Source organism: Triturus cristatus, chromosome 9, assembly GCF_964204655.1.
Source record: "Triturus cristatus chromosome 9, aTriCri1.1, whole genome shotgun sequence".
In the NCBI taxonomy this organism is placed as follows: domain Eukaryota; kingdom Metazoa; phylum Chordata; class Amphibia; order Caudata; family Salamandridae; genus Triturus; species Triturus cristatus.
Genome location: NC_140592.1, coordinates 953740986 through 953762893, shown reverse-complemented (window position 1 = coordinate 953762893; position 21908 = coordinate 953740986). Strand labels below are relative to the sequence as shown.

The 21908-nt window shown below is 47.4% G+C and overlaps 1 protein-coding gene across 2 annotated transcripts in view; it reads right to left on the bottom strand.

The window, feature by feature from the left end:
* Positions 1-21908, bottom strand: part of PTPN21 (protein tyrosine phosphatase non-receptor type 21) — a 438348-nt gene that overhangs the window by 13747 nt on the left and 402693 nt on the right. For both annotated transcript variants that reach the window (XM_085626579.1, XM_085626580.1), the window contains one exon: positions 3302-3536. In XM_085626579.1, coding sequence (XP_085482705.1) covers positions 3302-3536 — 235 coding nt within the window. The remainder of the gene's footprint in view (positions 1-3301; positions 3537-21908) is intronic.

Sequence of the window (21908 nt, the reverse complement as noted above, 5' to 3'; positions counted from 1 at the left end):
GCAAGAGATTGTTATCCTAGATCCTGTTCTCCGCTGGATCTGCTCTTTTTTAATGGATTGAACACAAGCAACGAGACTGGCCCCTTACTCCTTGGAAGCTTGCAAACTCATCTTCTAAGTACCTCAAGGCTCATCGCTCAGCCCCGCCCTCTTCAACACTTTGGACAATGCCATCCGCGCAAACATCAACATCCTCTCCTACGCAGACAATATGCAACTCATTATCTCCCTCTCTGACAAGTCCCCCAACACAAGAGACCAGTTCACCGCCTGCATGACCGAAGTCGCTAACTGGATGAAAGCAAACTGTCTCAAGCTCAACACCAACAAGCCAGAAGTAGTAATCTTTGGCAAGAACATCTCACGATAGCACTCCAAATTGTGACCAGGCTGAACTCAGACCCACACCTAGAACCCACACCAGGATCCTTGGAATTATCATTGACCGCAAACTGTACATGATCACACAAGTCAAAGCTGTCACTGCATTCTGCTTGTACGCCCTGAAGATCTTTAAATGGCATTCAAGCAACACTAGAAAAACTGTCACTAATGCCCTAGTCACCTGTAAGTTGGACTGTGAGAACATCCTCTACGGCGGGATCATGAAGCAATTCACTAGAAGACTACAAACCATCCAGAACTTGGCAGCCAGTCTCATTTACAACGTACCACGCAGAACTCGCATCCCATCTCAGGGAAGCACATTGGCTCCTGATACACAAACACACTCCATTCAAACTCCTCACACACACATTCAGGGCACTACACAACTCCGGCCCCACCTACTTGAATAGTCACATCTCTTTCCACCAACCACCCAGACACCTCCGCTCTGCAGGACTCCTCTTTGCACATACCCAGCGCATACACAGAAACAGATCAGGAGGCCAGGCGCACTCTTGCATTGTTCCTAAAGCGTGGAACAACCTCCTTCTCCACATCAGAGTCTCCATCTCTCTTCTTGAATTCCACAACAAGCTGAAAACCTGGCTTTTCAATTAACCATCCTACCATAGCCAGGGCTAGGCTCACACACCTAGTCAGCGCCAGGATACCCTTGCGGTTGATAGTGTGCGTTACAAATGCACATAAGAATATTTTGTTGCCACTTCAGCTTAGGGTGGTTAGATAAAGTCCTTTGGTGACCAAATCGCATTCTTTTATTTAATCTCGGCTGCCCTTTCCTAACTAGACAATCCACTCTAAATCATGACATGCATTATTAGTTTGATACACGCTTTACTTGTACAAGTTGATGTTGCTGACATGACTACACTCATGAGAGTTCTGTTACAGTTTTCAAGCTAAATTCAGATCACAATTCTCTATCTGTCACGGAACCAACAGCAGGGTGTTAAAATGTTGCTTAGATATAGCTGACAGACTGCTTTTTGGCTATTTCAATGTTCACTTCCAGTTTTGTAACACTGAAGCACTTTTCATTTGGACTGCACACAACAAATGTGCTTCAAAGTTAGTAAGGATGACTGATTCCAGAGTTGGCTGTAATTACTTAAAAATATACTGTAAACACTTTTCAGATGCCTTCTAAACTTAATGATTGAGGACTTTCTTCTTATGCCCAAAGAAGGCATTAATTTGTGTAACACTAACTGTAATTTCGAGGCTAACAAAGGCAGGGTTTAGGGAAAGGAGTAGTGCGTATCAAATCTACTTCCGCTAGCTATCCAAACTGAAAAAGCCAGCCTTGAAAGCATAATTACACATGGGCGACTTATGCATTTTGTCACATTGAAATCAATAGTCACAGGTGCACAGAAAAAAAATTGTGTTAGGATGTCTCAAACCAGGGTACAGGCTTTTAAATTGTTTCTCCAGATTCTATCTGCAAAGCTTCACACAAATGTATTGCCGACTCTCAAGGAACAAGAGGAAGTGTGACCAAGTAGTTTAAGAATAGTTTTAGACTAAAACATGACAGTATCCATTTTCGATACATGGTTAATGACCATTTGAGTCACTCACAAATGGCAGTTAATTTTCGATGGAGAAAGTAGATTTACAGGTCTTATAAGGGTTGGTGAATAGACATTTAAGATGCGCCAAACAATGTAAAAGAAGCCAGACGTAACTAGTGGTCTCGAGGGAAGGGGGCACTTGGAGGAAGAATGCCACAGCAAACAATATGCAGAAAATTAGCAATTTAGTCTGACTCCTAGGTGGTAGAACATATACTTAGTTATACTATACAATGACATTCTAGAACAATAGAGTTTTTAGGCACATTCTACTTTTTTTTTTTTTAATTGCTCTCCTGTAAATGAGCAAACTTTCTGACACACTGGTCAACTCAACAGCTCTATTAAAGTTTCATGGTTTTGGTATGTGTGTCCTGAAATTATACACATCTTAAACAATAGCAGATGAGTATGATTTAATAAAAAAAGCTTACTAGAGAGGCTCAGCACTATAAACTGGGTTTTAAATGCACACAAACAATTTTTGCAAATCCAAAAGGTAATAGTAGGTCATTTCTAAAATTGCAGACCACTCTGACTTTGTGATATAGCTACAAAATGATTTCAAAAAGCAAAACACTGCTTTAAGTGGCCAAGGAAGACCATGAGAAAGACAAGTTATTTTATATAACTGGATCTCACAAGGCCCTGCATAAACACTCTGTTTGAAATAGAATACCAAGTTCCCTAACACAGCAATGGGTTTTATATTTTGGGGGAATGCAACCAATCAACAATGTAAGCTCACTCACTTAAATAAGAGTAAATAAGGCCTGATAGTACAGCCATCTTGTGTGTCTAGCACATCTTTCTTGATTTAAATGATAATTAGTAATTTGCAGATGCTTTTGACAAGAGTAATGTTATTTTGTGTACACTGCTATTTTTCATTTTAAACAACGGTTTTATGATCATTATAGGTTGCAAAGACAAAAGTCAAAAATCAATGAGTGAAATACATTCATGGTTTAAAGTTAGTCTTGTAAACAGCAAGAACTGTATTCTTTTTCAAACTAAAAGACCATTGTGAGTGTAGGTTTTAAAATTTGTCTCTAGGGCTTTGACCAGGCAACAAATGGCCGAGCCAATGCCTAATTGTGTAAGGCTTCATCTTTATGAAGTCCCCTTTAACCTCCCCCCTAGAAAAGCTTCACATTATATGAATATGGATGTTCTCTCGCTGCACTTGAGCCCCTCCAGTGTATCCATCGAAGCCTCCAAAATGAATGTTTGGTGCCCCGGCTTCCAAGCTCTGCTTAGAGAAGATTACTTGAATAATACATCTATTCCCAAAACAAAAAGCGAGTGTGCAGACTTACAAAGAAAGCCCTTGATATCATCTGGGCAGCCATGCTCTGGCCAGTCCGTATACTGGAGATGCCATACAGTCCTCTCCTGACCAGTTAAGAGGTGTTTGATCTTCAGACCAGTGGTGGCATAGCACCCAGAGTCGGTACGAAAGCGAGTGGTGATCTTGAATCGCCCATAAGTGACCGTGTTGTGCCTGGAGCCGAGCCTGGGCCAATACCTGAAGCTCTTCTCTCGTCCACCCTCCTTAAAAAAAGATAAAGAAAATGTAAGTCATTCATGAAAAAAATGCTGTGAAGATTCGACTGTCAGTGCAGTTATTTTTAGAAGTGATTCTTGGATGGCTCAAGAAGGTTTACACAAACAACCTACATGCTCCTGAATCCCGCAGCAGCTCTAAGTATAAGTCATTATGTAGGCTACTGCACCTGCTGTCGAAATCAAATAGTAATCTGGTTCAGATGCAAGCAGGAACAAATTACCCTTTTACCCTCCAGAGCTCAAGGAGCATCACTGAGTTTAGCAGCAGTAATGCCACGGTTCACTGTCTTGGGAAGTGAGGTAAAATACCTCACACAAATGCTCATTATCATCATGATGACTACACTTCGGAAATTCACCTCACTTGAAATAAAAGAGTCCCCCCACCATCCTTAAAAAGGGACCCTGGTGAAAAAAGGTAGAAAGTAGAAAGAAAGCTCACCCATGCCTAGTTCCAAGCCTTAGCTTCGGGAAATGTAGCCCTTTGACTGTTTCAACAAATTTGAAAGCTTCAGAACGAATCAGATTCTTTACAATGTTTCTCTTAATCTGAACAGCTTAATTGTTAATTTTTTGTATCTAGTCTTATTTCTCTTTTTTAATGGCATGGTACTTAAGCAATACACTATATTATTTCCATGCTTTTACTGTCAAAATAAACACGAATTCGGTGATTTTAAACAAACAGTCTGCGATTACATCATCAGAAACACTTTTATGTACGGCCAATGAGTAAATGTTGACCTGGTTCCAAAAATATTCCCTTGGATACACATAGGCGTAAGCCTGTATACAATGCATGCTCCCTTTAGCAAGAGCACCAGCTTGTATGCAAAATGGAGATCCAACACCTGGAAACATGAATGCAGTACTTGTGAGAGATCTGAACGCTCACTGATTAAGTTTAACAACAACTTTGTATTAAAGAAATCAAATGTACTATTTTAAAATACTGCAAAAATAAACAAAACTCAGGCGGTAACACATTTAAAACCAAACTATTTTGAGAATGCGCTTCAAAAAGGCAATATGGGAAATGGGCAATGTGTCCCACTCAATTCTCCAAATAGGGAGAGCCACGTTAAAAGACAAAAGGGACTTATTCAAAAATTTCCATGCAGTACTTCATTACACTGAGCCAGAAGACATGTCCTGGGAGAGTACAGACCAACATATTTAGAGATCTTCGCCAGGGATGTGGAGATCTGTCCCACCACAGCTTCACTGGAGGTTTGATGGCATCATGTTCACTGTGCCCACTCAGCACAGTTTTTTTTCAAATCTAATCTTCCAAAGTTCTAGGTTTGTTATTGAAAAACAAAAAAAAATGGCTCTTATACGCTGGAATTTTTCCCCATAGTACATTAGTGCTATATCCTGGCGGACCAGCTGGGGTACCTTAGCCCATGCCTAAATATCTGAATGGCACCATTAAAAGTATTCCACCAGAGGAACCACTGCTTCCTCTGCCATCAGAAAAATGGCTGTTCACCAAAACAAAATGGAGTGGGAGAACTGCAGGTTTGGCTAACTGGATATTCCAACACATATTTAGTAGCTGATCATGATGAGATAGGATTTTGAAAGCACTTGAAAGCAAGTTTTGGAAATCTGCTGTTGCCGGTATGCAAACCCATATAACTGGTGTAACCATTTTCTTTAATTTCATGGGAGCCAATAGCTGCCTATTTCTAGATATTCCTATTCTAAGACATGGATACTGCTTGGACCACTGAGCAACGTTTTTATTTATATGCAATACAAAATAATAACATTGACCGTTTTTGGTAGGCGTGTGGCTTTCAATAGAATGAAAATAATGAGTTCAATGTAGTATAGAGGAGGCAGGAACCCATTGAAAATTGTGTACTAAAACGGTTAGGAGGAAGTGGAGGAAGAGACAAACGTGTTTTTAATATCCCATTTCTATAATGAAAAGGAGATGGGGATTTTCCTACTGGTGAATAGTATAGCAGTTTTACAAAAGGTTTTGTTGATCTCACATTGCTTTATGTCGAATCTAACTTTTTTTGGGCCTGGTAGGAGAAAGATCAAGGGATTTTCTTCAAATACTGTGCGTCACCCAACTGAAGGGTCATATTCTTTTCTGAATTAAATTTGTCAAATAGGATTCAGAAGAACAACAAGGATCGGCTTATGCTTATTCATTTAAACTAAGTGTACGATGTGTACCACATGTTGATGAATGCTTATCAGGTGTATTTGGGGGAAATATAGGGCAGGGTAGTGTTCACTGCTGGACATAATGTACCACAAAAACTAGTAACTTACCAATAACACTCTTTGGAGCGAATAGTCTGTCTATACACTGATTTCCCACCTTTAGAATTCCCAGTGACAGACTAGCTCTATAGAATTCGCTCTACAATGATTCTTGCGTGGCGCTAGGCTGTGCAATGTGGCTCTGTGGTAAATTTGCACTACCTCTGAAGTGACGGATCAACGCCGCATATAGGAACCACCTGTGCATGGACATTTTTTTTCTTTTCTTCCAGGAACTTCAACATGGATCCAGCTCTCTGCTCCTAAATTTGTTGGCCTCCCTAAAACCATTGTGAAAAAGTTGAGACAGTGTGATACGGAAGAGCTCTCCCCTGGAAAAACAGGTTTCAAGCTGTGCCGCGATTGAAGGAAGCAGATGTCAGTCACAGATCCTCATAACTGAGTCTCTGGCCCCTGGGTTCTGGTAATGACGCAAATGTTTGTATGAGAAATGTGTCCTTCTTCACCCGAAGGCAATCAGGGAGCAAAATGAAGCTCTATATCATCAAACACTAGAGATCGCGCTCAAAGCAGCATTTCCATTCCAAGTTGCAGGCTGGACCTGATCACAGGGGTGGTCTCACGCAAGGTTGCGCTTGAAGTCTTAGGTAAAAAATGCCATAAGGACAAGAAAGTAAGTGGGATCAGGTGAGAAGTTGCAAGGACAACAATACAAAGGCCCCTAGCTTCCAGCATGTTCCGAATCCTATCTAGTACCATAACTTATCCCAGCACACCCCAATTTCCCAAAGCTGTTAGACCGGTCAGCCTTGGGGTGATCTTTGGCCCAAACATTTACCTTTCTCCTCCATTTTTGCCGACCTCGTATTTGCTGGCCTTAGAACTCTGCACACTTTACCACTGCTAACCAGTGCTAAAGGGTAGTGCTCACTACTAAAAACATGGTCATATCGCGTATCCCCAATTAAGTCATAAATGTTAAACCTGTTAGATCACTTAAAATCATTATATGTAAAACATCACTGCACAGCAATTTCCTATGTACCTTTGAAATAAAAATTTAAATTTGTATAAATAGTAAATTCTGTAAAATAGCATCATAAAAAAACAACATTAAAAGTTTGTTTTTAAAAATAAAAAACATTGTAAGCTCTAACTCTACTGTTCATGTGCTCTAGGTACTCTAGGCAACCTTCAGGGAACTATCTGTGTGCAAAAAATGCAAAATGCTTCTGTTACAACATTTGAATGACTAATACCTAGGAAGATGTCTGCTTGCTGGTTAATAAGCCAATTTAGATCGCTTGCGATGGCGGGGACATGGGATTTATCTCATCATAGACACAAAACCTGCAAGCCAAATAACATCTCAGAATTTCTCCAGACTGGCAAGAGTCTGAAGTGAGCAGAGAGGTGTTAATCCAGTGCTTTTCTGCGGAGTCTGACCAGTTCTCACCCTGTTAGTACACTGAGAAGAACGGATTGAATAGAATCAGTGAATTTTCCCATCCTGGTAAGAGTTTGTGGGGGGCAGGTGGAAAAATTTAGGTCTGATGCTTCTCTGCATTGCCTAACGCCACTGGCTTGACATAAAGGAGCCAACAAACTACGTCGATCGGTGGTAAGTTTGGGACAGTAACACAGCAGGTGGAACCAAGTTTTTCAGCGATAGTTGCATATTCGACACGGTGTATCCTTGTCCCAAAAAACAAAGAAGGGAGTGAAGAGGTATAATAAGTCGTGGACTTTGCCTCTTCTACAAGTAATGAAAAACACAAAGGGAGTCCACTCTCAATTTCAAAGAACCGTGCTATCCTTACAAACAGTGACTAAACCCAAGAGAACCATTCAGTTTCTAGCATGGGAGAAACGATGTGTTCTAAAATAACCCTCACCCAACAAAAGGTCCCTTGGTGGCATGCTTCATCATCGGGTTCTTCCCGCCTTGCTGCGGGACGGGGCGTGCTACGACCTACGGATACGTGGGAGCACTCTCAAGTGAAGTGAAAAAATGTGTTTGATGTGAGAGTGGAAGGGTCAGAAGATAAGTGAGTTAAAAAAATCCCTGGCTGGTTATCCAACCTTCAAGTGCTTTGCCCAGGTCGGCAGTCTGCAGATTGAAAAGAAGAGGCGCCAACATGCAGCCTTGTTTAAGACCGTTGTTATTTGACACTTTGGCCGTTGCTGTGGTTGGACTTGTTTTTATCCGGACCCAAGTCCCCTGATGGAGATTTTATGGCCATGAAAAGCTGGAGGGGAATCCCCCATGCGGTCAATTTTTCCCTCAGCTTACCTGGCCAAATGCCACACTGCACTCTATGAAGCAACAAAATAGTGGCAGTTGCTTGCACCGGGTGGCTCACTGAGACAAGTGTGCCAGTGCTAAGATATTGTCCATTGTGGACCTAGCAGGCCTGAATCCTGATTGGAAGAAAGGGAGGATGTTTTTTTTCGGATGCCCAGGATTCCAGCTCTGCCAATAAACTTTGGGCATTGTCTTTTGCTTCAAGGTGCAATAAAGTGATGAGCCAGTAGGTGGCGGGGTTTGAGCGGTCTCCCTTTTTATAGATAGGGAAAAGAATGGCTCCTCTGCATGTGTACGGTATTGTTGGAATGGTGAAGGTGTAGTTGAACAGCGGTGTGAAGAGCCCAGCCCAGAAGACATGTAGAGTTGTTCCTAATTTTATTAATGGTGTCTTTTACAGAAGCCTCTGAGATTAAGGTTTTGTTGGTCCAGACAAAGTGAGGCTGGAGTATTGAGTATAACTGCTTAACATAAGTGACCCACACTTGTTTTGCTACACTATTTTCCTTAGTCTGGGCAGATTGCTAAGGTTGTTGATGTACTTCCAGAGGTGGGAATAGCTCTTCTCTTTTAGGAGGGTGACATTTTTCAGCCATTCCACTTCGATTTTCTTTGATCTTTGCTCCCATTCTATCTATTTGTGGGCAGCTCTGAGTGCTGAGATCTTATGGCCTTGATGATTTTTGCCACCTCTACCTCTGGCCTTCAGGGCCCTTCAGAGACTGCGCTTGCTAGCAAGAAGCTCCTTGAATGTAATGAGAGGAGGAGATGTTCTAGCGAAGGGGTCCCTTCTCAGAGGGATACAAGATCATCCGCCCAGTGCCTGCTGAAGTTTAGCGATAAGATCCTTCCAGTACCCCGGGGTAATGATGTCCTGAAAGATGAGTGCCAGCTCCTTTTTAGGTCTCGCCTGAGACAGCGCTTTAGCGCTGTTCTGGCGAGACTTATAGTAAGCACTTTTGGAAGTGCAAACGAGTGCTTTCAGGCCGACAACTACTGTGCATGTGTGCCGGGCGCGCGCACCATTTGGCAGCCTGAAAGCACTCGTCTTTCACTTTCGCCTGTCACACAGCCGCGCTTTGAAGTGTGATCGCGATTGCAATCACTTACATTTCGCGGGCGCTTTGATGTTTTCAGTGAGCCGCGCGGCCACTGAGGACATCAAAGCGCCCGTGAACACCATTTGCCACCCCCACCTCTTCAGCCAACTTACTCGCCATGTCTGCTCTGGATTCTTGTGCCTCTTTTTGAAACTCAGGAGCAGTAACATTGTCGTGGTGTCACTAGGGCTTCAAGTGGATGCTTTTTCAATATTATATACAAGCCACAGTTACTGCTAATTTATCTTATGCAACTAACAACGATTGACAAAGCCAATAGTCCTAACTTGTTTTTTTTGCATTTGTCAAATTTTAATTTTTAAACAGCTGTTTCCATTTCCCGTTTTGTTTCCCTTCCAAACTGCTTGTGTTTGTCGCTTTCTTGTGTGCTCTTTGTTTTTTTTTCACTTCGTTAGTCTAGCACTCGTTTAAACCGCTGCTCCTGTATGTGTCCTTCGATACCATCTTTGCACACTAACAGCTGGTGCACTGCATCATTATTGCGCGTTTCACGTAACATTAAGGGTACAAAATCCCTCTATGCAACCTAACCGTACACAAACAGAGCATAGGACCATAACACAAAGCAGGGCGCGTGGGGCTCCGGCAGTGCTCGTCACCTCACAGCTCTCTCTGAGAGCCCAACCGAGCCGCAGCCATGTCGGACCAGAGCCCCTTGGGTAGGTGTGGCGTGTTTCCCGTCCTTATGGGTGTTGCAGCACTACAAAATAAATGTACATGCACCTGCCCCAGAGTAGTGGTTTCCGCATGCACTTTATGCGACGTGTCTTCTCTGGGTGATTATCTGTCGTGAAAAAAACCAGTTTTCCACGAACGGTCTGCAGTACCACACAGCAACCACTCACCATTATTTGATATGCTTAGGCATCCAGCCAATTTCTCCATCACTACGAATGCTCCAGCAAGAGTGGCAATTTTAAAGCGAATCTGATAATCTACAACCCCTTCCTAGCATCGAGGCATTCGTCCTAAAATAACAGTGACTGACAGATAACAGGTGGTAAGCCCAAGTACGTGTTCTCAGTCACCTGAGGCGAGGTTAAACACTGGGTTCGCTGGCGTGTAACCCAAAAGGGGTGATTTGGCAGAGTAGATGGTGCTGATCCACTACCACAACAAGAATGCTGAACACTTGGTACATAGTTTACAAGGCAGCAACCACGGAAGCCAGTCGTAACAAACTGAGGAGTTACTTGCTACAGGCAAACTAAACCAATAACGGGGATCTTGAACACGTTTTGAAAGGAGTTGGGAAACCATAACCTTGTGAGTAACATAAAACTGCTCGTGGGCTAAGACATGCACACGAGTAAGCCATTCGAGCCAGGGAGATCAGAACACCAGTGTGCAACGGAGACGCCTGGGGGTTGCGTTGTTCGTACCACCCTTCCCCCACTGGGGGTGAAAAACGCTCTTCTAGAGCCTCCGAGGGTCACGTTTCCCAAGCTGTTATGCAAGTTCTCCCAATCGAAACCCGACGAATGCAATGCTACACAACACTACACCATAGGTCCTCGCCAGGCCTGCGCTCGGGTTCTTTCCCGGCCAGGGTTTAACACATTTGGGCTGCATTCAGGGACTGGGGGGGAGGAGTAATCCTAATGGGCCTCATCGGACATATGTTATTTACTTCCATATAACAATCAGGCATTTGAGCTGCACGTCCCCACAGTCAGTGGTGCCACAAAATTCTCGCATTTCCCTCATAAAATGGAGCACCGGTGATCGTCGAGCTGTTCTGCTTATACAGTCGGTCGGCGGGTGTGCAGCGCTATGCTCCCTACTTCCTCGAGCGAACACTAAAGGCCGGTAACCTGTTCCTTTGTGAGAGAAAGACAAGTAGCCTTCTCAGCAGATGCCTGGGCCCGCCTCATCTGTTCCAGCGGCCTCACAAAGACCTACGCGGAAAAGACAGCGAGACGGACCTCCGACTACAAAGCCCGCCAGGCGCCTGGAGGGGGACGGTGGACATTGATACAAAACCTACCCACTTCCTGCTCTCACAGCACAAACAGACAGCACACCTCACTCACACACAGGCACAATCACCACAGACGGACACTTCAGCCAGGCTGACTCGAAACTTAGAATGCGGGCGAAAAAAAGTTCCAGGTACCGCGCATGCCCAGGCAGCTCTTGCCCTCCCAGGTCTCCTCCCGGCCCGGATGTGGAGCTGCTTTTAAAGAGGTGCAGGGCGCGTGGGGCTCTGGCAGTGCTCGTCACCTCACAACTCTCTCTGACAGCCCCACCGAGCCGCAGCCATGTTGGACCAGGCCCCCTTGGGTGGGTGTGGCGTGTTTCCCCTCTTGGGTGGGTGTGGCGTGTTTTCCGTCCTGGGTGGGTGTGGCGTGTTCCCCTCCTGGGTGGGTGTGGCGTATTTCCCCTCTCCGCCCACATTTTTAATTGGCTTGTGTCATTGTCCACTGTAGACTGTGGCTGTTCTTTGCTCAATAGGCTTAGTAGTCCCTCCTTAGTACCACCTAATCTCAATTTGTAACTTCCCATGGTGACACCCCCTGTTAGGAGTGTTGTTACTTGGTAGGCTTTGCTTTAATTACAGGCTCCCAGCACAGCAGGCAGGACATGCTCTCTCCTAATGCTTTTTAATTTTTTTTATAGCATGGGCGCTGGCATTTGCAATACAATCAGCCTCACATTTGCGAGAGTTTAAGCTATTGGCATTGTAAATGACAATGCCTTTTATTTATCTGTTTAAAAAACAACACATAAATAAAAGGCATTGTCATTTACAATGCCAATAGCCCAAACTCTCGTAAATGCGAGACCTATTGCATTGCAAATGCTTGTTTTCAATGCATACGGATAGGTTTCTGCCAAGATTTACAGACCATTTAGTTCTCGAAAGGACCTTATTGCATTCTTCCCTTATTGCATTCTACCCAGGTGGGTTCCCCAAACTACAGTGATTGCTGCAAAACATTAGAGTCTAACTGTTGGACTGCCTGCAGGGACCAGTGATCACTCTTGTCCCTGTTGTCTACTTCAAAGTTGCAAAAGTTGGAGGACAGTGCATTATTAAGAAAGATATAGTCAATGGTGGATATATTCCTGAAGGTTGGGGTGGGTCGAGGGCCTCTTTTAAGGACTGTGCAGCAACTAATTATGACTCTACAATGGTACAGCCTCTGTGGTTGGGGGACATCCACAGGGCTCTGTTAAAGTCTCCTACAATTTTGGGAGAGTGGGAAGCGCATTTGTTTAGTAGATATTCAATTATAAGTGCGAGGGAACTTGGAGCCCTTTTTTTCTGATACAGTGCAGGGTTGATGTAAGAGCTGATAAACAGCAGTTAGATGGGCTGGAGTGTGTTCTTTAGCCCATTGATAAGCAATGCTTGAAGGTCAGACAAGCTGGTGCATATTTCAGTGGCCACTATTTTTCGAACATATTTAATGAAGATGGAGAGCCAGATGGCCGGACGAAGATGTTGTACTTTATTGCTGCGGAGTGAAATTCGTAATATCCTGTGAACTGCATTGTTTCAGTGGCCCAAGTCTTCTCAAGGCATAACATGTTTTCCTTTGTAAAGGTAGTCCGGTGCTGAGTGGGCCTCAAGGAGTTTATGAAGGTCTTCCACGCTCAAGGAAATAACGGATGTGAACTGCGGCCTGCATCCCCGATGTGTTTACATTTTGCCCTAATGTTGACAATGTTAGGGATACCGTTGTGGGTGGAAATGAGCCGTTGGGCCCCAATGTTCAGTTTCAATATTGGCTGTGTGAATGCAGAAAAACACTGCCCTTTTTTTGTTTGTGTTTGTTTATTCTTAAGGCGTTGAAAGGTTTCTACTCAGCAGGATTTCTACCACCCTGGTTGATCCATTTAAAATGGAGAGAGCTCCCTTTCTCGGGGAAGGGATGTTAAGCACATATGGATATTTCTCTGATTGATGTCAATTCCTCCATTCTGCCAACTTAGGTGCTATCTCGAGCATGGCAGCCAAGAGAAGTTGTTGGCACAGGCCTTGATTTGCTGTGGGTGTTACCCGGGAACCTAAACTAGGCATGGTCGTCCTATCGCATGTGAGCCAGGGAAGGTGTGCTTAAGTAGCTGCAGTATATTGACCCTATTTAAGAAATCGTGTTGCCAACTGATGTAATATCTAGGAGTTAGCACTATCTCCAGGGCACTCGACCTTGCCTTTGTGGTGGTTGATTCTGTGGGATGAGAAGCACTTTGGGTGCAACCAGAGGTAGACAGAGCGTTTGTCTGACAGAGATTAGGTGCAGGTGTGTTTGTAGGGCCTTAGGTGGTTTCCTCTCTGATATGTGAGCTGGACTCCCAAATAGCTTCAGCCTGGGTGTTAGCATCCACCTTCTCCTTTTTTTATCAGGGATGGGGCTGTGGGTTCTCTGGGGCCGGAGTAAACCAGCACCCTGTCCTCCCTTTATGGGCTTTGTGGGTATGGAGGTTTTAGGGTTGGGACCCTTTTGCCATGGTGGCTGATGCATCCCTGGTGCCCGGCCTTGGGGCAAATTTCATATACAACTGGGCGGGACCATTTGCAACAGGAGCAGGCAGGTTCTGGGTGATTAGCCAAGACGCCACTCTTTCGGAAATTGTAGCCCTTTTGTACGGTTTTCTTAGTTTTTTCTTGGCCCTCCTGGAGAAGGGCACACCTGCCTGCGTTGGACAAGATGGACCCTTCTTAGTGTCCTTGCCTGCTGGCCACGTGTTAGCACTGTAACTTGATTCACTGGAACTAGAAAGTAGATTGTGTTTTGTGAGAATAGGCCATGTGTGCTGGAGTAGGCTTAGGACTGTCTATCAATTATTGGTTTGGAGAGTGGGCCTGCTGAGTTTACAGCCACCATACTTTGGTTACGATGGGTTGGTGACCTGCTACCTGCAGGGGTGCAGACTTTGCCCCCCCCCCTCCCATTGTGGCGGCAATGTCGGACAAGACTTCCGGGGGAATTACCGTTTATCAATGATAGCAGCACATGAGCAGGTACACAACCACTCCTGCAGCCCTGCGATGGCATGGCACAGCATGGAGCTGCGCAGCGCTACACAAAGCCTGTCACACCTCTAACAAACCGGAACTCACAACCCACGTCGGTACGTTGGTGATGCACCTTGCCCAGCCCAGCCAAGGTGCAACTGGAATTTGCAACCCAAAACAGTTTGACATGTCACCAATTAGCATATTTAACTTACTTATAAGACACTAGTAAAGTGCCACTGCATGTGCCCAGGGCCTGTAAATTAAATGCTACTAGTGGGCCTGCATCACTTATCGTGCCACCCACTTAAGTAGCCATTTAACCGTGTCTAAGGCCTGCCATTACAGCCTGTGTGTGCAGTTTTAAAACTGCCATTTCAAACTGGTAAAATAAACCTTTTGCATACTCAAACCTTCCCTTTTTACACATGGAAGTCACCCCTAAGGTAGGCCCTGCACAGCCCACACGGCAGGGTTAGGTATATTTAAAAGGTAGGGCATGTACCTTTAAGTTTTACATGTCCTTAGCCTTTTATTGCCTATAGCCTGTATCTGGGTCACATGACTGGGTGTAGCTGACAGTTGAGCTGTGTGTATTCCTACTAGACAGACACACACAATAGGAAGCTTAGGTGTGCCTGGATGGGCAATCACTGTCAGGAAGGCAGGGGGAGCTGGGAACAGCCCCACTTGCACTTCAATAGGCTGTGTCCTGCCTCCACACAATGGGCTGCATACACCCTGTAGTTAGTCTGGAGCCAGGACAGGGGAAGCAGGATGCCTGGGGACATTAAAGGAAAACCTCTATCAACTTCTACCCACTTCAAAGGTACATGTGCGTATAAATACTGGACCTCAGACAATACCACTTCAATACACTTCTAGATTGTGGATACACTGCCAGGAAGGACTCCTGAGCTGCTCTCACTGCTCCTCGCGGCCCTGCCTGGTGGAACAGAAACCTCCATGGTTGGCAAAGAATTCTCTTTAAGGAAGGGGTATTTATGGTTTTCCAGAACAGGTTACTGTCAACACTTTCTGCTGCCTGTTCTAGATCTGTCCAGGCCTGCTCCTGAAGTCCCTTTTTTCCTTCTGGCTAGCACCACCATTCTTAGATCCTTGATTCTTTCCCTATTTCAAGGGTTTCCTACAAAGCCTTCCTTAGGGCCTCATTTTCTCCAGTGAATTGGGAGCTGAACCACCCTAGGTCTGTTCTTCTCTTCCCAAGGTCTTTAGCCAGGGTATTTAGGTTGTTGGCAAAGTTATTTTGTGAAAAGCCTCCACCAACTTTTCATCTGCCCACCATTCTGTGCAAGTGCCAGAAGCTTCCCATTGCTCCATAATAATGTTTTCAAGTGTTTGGCTCAGTTACACGAGCCAATTTTAGGTTAAAATATTTTTAATTGTTTTTAAGACAAAACAGTGTGCAAGGCAACATGTAAGCCAAGTTGTGGGCCAGAGATATTTGCAGTGCTGTGTAACACACCATAACGAAAACAAGTAAACAACCACCCAACCTCCGCCCCCCCCTCCCAAAATAACCCCCCAATCCCCCCTCCCAAAATACCCCCCCCCCCCCCCCGGGTCAGACTCAAAAGAGAAGAAACTCGTATGACTTAGGATGCATCAATGTGTAGAAAGTTGGGGCTTGGCTTGTTGCAGCGCAGGGAGATGAAGTAGTCGCAGGTATTTGGGACAGGTTAGCTCGCTGAATTCCGAGCATAGCAGGGCTATAAAGGGATACCACAAGTTGGCAAAGGAGGCCTCATCGCCCTGGAGCGAGAAAGAAATGCGCTCCATACCATTCACGTACCATAACCTGTGCAGTCACCCTTATAATGTGGGAGTCCTATTCGTACCCCATTGGGATATGTTCTGTAGTGCCGCCCCCAAGAGCTATTCCCATCTGCCTACCCTTACGAGATTTGAGGGGAAAAGTAAGCGCAATATTGTAGTGTTGAAATGTTTCTCAATCTCATCTAGGATCTGTTACCAGTACTGTGTGAGAGTGGGGCAGTCCCACAACAGGTGCAGCTCCGTAACCCCTCCAACATCCAGGGAAGCGGCTCGGGTTGCTCCTATGAAGTCTGGGGGGGGGGGGTGGGCGGGGGGTTGGTGAGGTACCAGTATGTTGCAATCTTAGTTGTGGACTATTCTAGAGAAATTGCGAGCTGCATGTCTGGCCCTGTAAAAAAGTTCTCCACATTCTTTCGGGGATAGTGTCCGTCCCAATTCCGTCCCCCACCTCCTCTGACCAGCAGATTTAGTCGGCTGTTCCAGGGGGTGTAGCATGTGGTAGAGCTCCGTGATAAGCCATTTGTTTGACTGTTATAGTAGCCACCTCTCATAGAGGGGGAGCCCTCTCTCCGCTCCCTTGCGTATCTGGGGCTGCATTATCGAGTGGTGTATTTGCTGATAGTGGTAACGTTCGGTTTAGGGCATTGCAAATCAGATCGGAAATCTTCAAAAGAGAGAGGGCCCTCGGCGTCGAAGAAGTGGCCTATCTATCTATGTCCCTCTCTGTGTCAGTGTCTGAAGGCCACCTCGTTTAGGCCCGTAGTAAACTCAGGGTTGCTAGTGATAGGGGTGAGTAGTGACAGGAAGGTGGCGAGTCTGCTGTGGGTAGCAGTTGTGTCCCACATCTTTAGGGTGGCCCGTATGATTGCCAATCCATAGAGTCCCGGAGGTTGGGAATCTCTGCAAAGAAAGGGGATCTTCCACAGGGATTGGCCCGCTAATGCCCGCTCCATGAATGACCAATGTTTCTCAGATTCCGCCTGGGCCCACTCTAACAGCAGACGCAGATGGGTAGCCCTGTAACAGCGAACAAGATCAGGGGATACCCAGGCCTCCCTCTCCAGGACGCTGAACAGCTCAAATCCCTACTCATTATAAGTTTTTTATCTGCCCAGACAAAGGAGATGAACTCATTTCGAAGCTGCTTCAACATACCCGGGAAGGAAGGAGGGGGGTTCCACTGGCAGGGTTTGAAATAGATATAAAATTTTACGTAGGATGCACATCTTGAGGTCTGCCACCCGTCCCAACCAGGAAAGGCTAAACAGCCGCCAACGATGCAAATTGCAACGAACTTGAGCCAGCAAGTGAGTGTAGTTCAACGAGACAGTATCTGAGGTGGATGCTGTCAGTCTGATGCCGAGGTTGGGTATGGCCCTCTGATCCCATCTGATGCGGCAGGTCTGGCTAAGAATGGCAACAATTTGTGAGCTCAGGGAGAATCCCAGGGCTTGCGATTTGGTCACATTAACTCGAAAGCCTGATATGGCTGCAAATGACTATCTCAGCAAGAAAAGCCGGTACCGATGTCGTGGGGCTTTCCTGCCTGGCGATTACATCGTCCGCGTACAGGCTGATGGTGGGGCGCTCTCCCCCAAAGTGAACCCCCTTAACCTGCTGACTATCTTGTACCTCTTGAGCCAATGGCTCCATATACAGGGTTAACAGCAATGGGGAGAGCAGACAGCCCTGTCTCGTGCCTCTGGTTATTGGGAAAGACTCAGACATGTAGCCATTTACCCGGACTGTGGCCGAGGGACGGCTTCAGCTGCTGAGTACCAATCTCTGGAATCCCCCCCCCGCCCCTAGCGCTCTAGCATGGCCTCCAAGAAGGACCAGGAGCGGCCAGTGCACCCCGTTGAACGCCTTTTCGGCATCAAAAGATAGCACCGCCCGGTCCGCTGACTGGCGATGTGCCTTGTCCAGGAGGTGGAGTAGCCTCCGAGTGTTGTCGCTACATTGCCTAGACGCCACAAAACCGGCCTGATCCAGGTCGATTAATCCCGGCATTAGCGGCCCTAAGCTGGCCGCCAAGATCCTGGTGAATATCTTAAGATCAATGTTCAGCAGGGATATAGGCCTGTTGGAGGCACAATAGCGGCTGTCCTTTCCGGGCTTGGGGATGACAACGATCGACGCTAGGAGCATTGTGGGCGGCATCTCGGAGGTATCTCCGATAGCATTAAAGAGTCGGGTCAGTACCGGAGCCGAGGTGGAGCAGAATGTTTTATAAAAAATAGCGGTGAACCCGTCCGGGCCTGGAGATTTAAGGAGCTTGAGCCGTGCTATGGCCGATATGGCCTCTTCGACCCGGATAGGACTGTAAAGAGAGGAAGCCTGGCATGTCGTTAAGCATGTGTTTTATCCCCTGGAGGTATGCGTGGGAATTCTGCTCTGGGTTTTGCAGCGCTGAGTATAGCTCTGCATAGATATCCGCTTCTTGCGTGCTTTCGGCACCCTGGGTGTCATAGATCATTTGAACTGTCTCTGCCTGGCGCTGGGCATGCAGCTTGTGGGCCAGCAGGAGGCCGCATCTATCCCCTCCCGTATAGGACAGGTGTTTCAGGCGCAGGGCAGCGTACTCTATCCAAGTCCAAGCTAGCTAGTTGGGTTTGCGTAGCATCTAACTGTCACCACACTCATGGTGTCATTGATAGATAAAAAGTTCTCGAGCGTCTTGGTTAAGCGTGTGATAACCTCAGGGCGGGGTGTGAGAGTGTGTCCCTAAGCCTCCAAGAGTATGATGACCGAGGTGTGGGGGTGAAATGACAATGATATCGTTATTGCTGCATGGTCAGACAACGGTTTTGGTTCTATGGATAAGTCTTGTGCCGAAGAGAGAAGGGACTGAGACCCAAGAAAGTAATCCAACCTGGCATAGATTCTTGTGAGCGTGAAGGTAGAAGGTATAATCGGCGGTGCCAGGTCATGTAGCCACCGTCGTCCATCCGCAGACAAGGCCCCAGACTGACCCCGTCTCTGAGCTGAGCGGTCTAAATGACTGTCGAACACTAAGTTCAGGTCTCCTCCCATGAGGACTTGTCGGTCTAGGGAGGATGTTAAATCTGCGGCCGCCCTGCGAAGGAATACCTCCTGACCCTCGTTAGGAGCATAAATCGTAGCCAGCGTGAGTGTGTGCGGCCCGATAGTCACAGAGAGGGCCAGGAGTTTCCCCCTAATCTCAGACACCTTTGCTCCCACCACCCCTGTAAATTTGCGGGATATGAGGATGGCTACCCAAGCCTTCTTGGTGGGAAGAGAGGAGAAATATAGCTGTGGGAAGACCTTTGAACGTAGTTTGTGAGTGTCGCAGCGCAGGAGGTGGGTCTCTTGCAGTAAACATATATGCGCTTCTGAACTCTCCAAGTAAGACAAGATAGCCCTCCACTTAGTAGGGTTATTAAGCCCCTTGACATTCAGGGCCAGGATTCTAACACTCATCGGTATATTGCCTGGTGTCTGATGAACTGTGGGAGCTGAGCGAGTATATGTGACTGTAGTACCTAAGGGTGGATGGAGCCCTATGTGCAGAAGCAGGCCTAACAGAGTTTGCCTATGTGTGAGCAGAATAGAGGAGGCGCGGGGGTGGGAGGTAGCCATTTGAAAGAAAATAACAAAACCCCAACATAACTACAAAAATATCATGGTGAGTCATCAATCAACAATGTCCGGAGCGTACGACTCCCTAGAATGAGAGTATAGGGTACCAGTGGCCGGTTTCTCTCCGCTTCCCCCGGCACAGCCCGGCGTGTGTTTGAAGCATTTCAGACAATGGGCAGGGGAGCAAATAACGGACTGTTAGCTCTTGTTTGAATCCTCAGTGTTCACTCGGAGGGTGCTCCAGCCAGCGATGCCAGAACCGCCTGTCTCTCTTTGGCGATAGTGTTCGAGTCAGGGCGCGCCGACGGGCTGGGTGGTTTGATGGTGGTCCAGCCATGACCACTACATTGTCTGGGGCTTCGGTTGTTCCGATTAGGCTCTTCCTCTGTGGGTTCCTCAAGGTTCAAAAGCTTATAGGCGGGGGAGAGAGAGAGCAGATCTCCCTAAGCTCTCCCTTAAAGTGGAAGATCAATCGAAAGGGGTGCTCCTAAGAATATTTAATGCCAGATTCTCTGAGGAAGGTCGTGATCGGGCAAAACAACTTGCGTTTGATTAAAGTGGAGGCTGCCAGGTCCTGATATAGTGTAGGTTTCTGACCCTTGTAGAGGAAATGCGTGTTGTTTCTGGCTTCACAAAGGATTCGTTCATTGAGTTGGTAGTCGTGTACACAGGTCCAAACGTCCGCTGGAGGGCCTGGGCCAGGTCTTCTGGGCCCTATGGGTGCGGTCGAGCTTGATTGGGAATTCTGGGGGCTCCCCCAGGATCGAGCGAAAAAGGTCCACCACCAGAGCTGCAATGTCTGTCCCTCTCTCCCTGAGCCATACATCGGATGCAGATGTTGTTTCTCCGGGACCTGTTCTCCAGGTCCTCGGTGTGGGCTTGGAGGTCGAGATTCTGTTCTTCACGCCTGGTTTCATGCTCCTCTAGTGTGTTGACCCTCTCCCCTAGGGAGTCTACATCGCATCAAACTTCCCGCACGTCCACCGAGAGATCGCGCTTCATGGCGGACAGGTCTTCCCATAGGAAGGAGAACAGAGATTTAAGGAAAGATCGGCTTACTGGGGCTTCTGGTCCCTCCATGCCTTCAGCCTCCTTCGTGCCCTTCGCTGTAAGTAGGCTGTCCGCCTGTGACGATGTCGATTTGATCAGCATGTGTTTCACTGTTCTGTCCTTTCTGCCCTCGGGGGCCGCCATGACTCCGCAGTCAGACTGGGGTAGGCTCGACCCTAGATTGGAGATCCTGCAAGTGGGGGGGCACCTCCCAGGGGGCCTCTCAGCCTAGTCCTTACACCCCCTGCAGCCAGGGTGGCGCTTCCCACCTGAACTTCGCCGCACTCCGTGTGATCCTCGTAGCCAGTCAGCGCACCTCTCAGGCCTCGGTCCAGACCGCCACCATCTTGCGGCCCTGGAGCGGCTCTTGTGTCCTGGAGCAACTCCGCGCATGGTCCACACACCCGATCAGGCTTTGACAGGCCGTGTCTGCCCCTGCCTCCCGAAGCAGGGGATAGCCCCTCCACCCGGGCCGGCTAGCAATCAATCCCGACCCCAGGGCCCCAGCCCGGTAGCTCCTCCGTTCCGTATCCGGAGCCCAGACAGGGGATGGCCGGGAAATGGGGGTAATTCCTGTTGTACCCACTGTCACTCCCTAGCATCCTGCACTCAGGATGAAGCGGTGGGAGGGGTGCTTTGCACTCATCAGAGTGTCAGTTGGCAAGGTGCTCTGCTGCCGTCTTTTCTTGCCTCTGTGTCCAGCCACTTTGCTTCACTGCAGTCCTAAGCTCAGGCCCCGAAGTCACCAGAGCCTGCTCCCACACTGGCCAGCGGGGCTGTAATAGGTGAGGCAGGCCTTGCAAGGCCTCCGCGGTCGGCCCCTCAGGGCTCAGGCCTCTCCGCACTGTAGTGACCGTCTGGCAGACCCCACCTTGAGTGCAGCCGATCTGCTGCGCAGTGCGTGTCCTCCCCGGTGGCCTATCTTTAAGCTCCTGGAGTCTGGATCTGGAGCGTCGAAGGTGCCTTGCCACCTCAGCTGAGTCCCAGCGCCAGTTGCGTCCCTCAGTGTCGCCTACAGGCCAGACCAATGATGGAATCACCAACGGGCAGGGCAAACCTGTGCTTCGGCAGCCGGGTCCTTGCGTAGATTCACACAGCCCGACTTTTCTGACTCAGCTGGGCTGCTCAGCCTTGCTGTGCGGACGTGCAGCCGACCCCGCCGCCTGATCCAGGACCCCCTGCGGTCTCGCCGTATAGCCGATGGAGTCGCCGATGTCCGCTGGCAGCAACGCAGCACTGTGCTTTCTGGCCTCTTCCGGCCGGCCCTCTCTGCT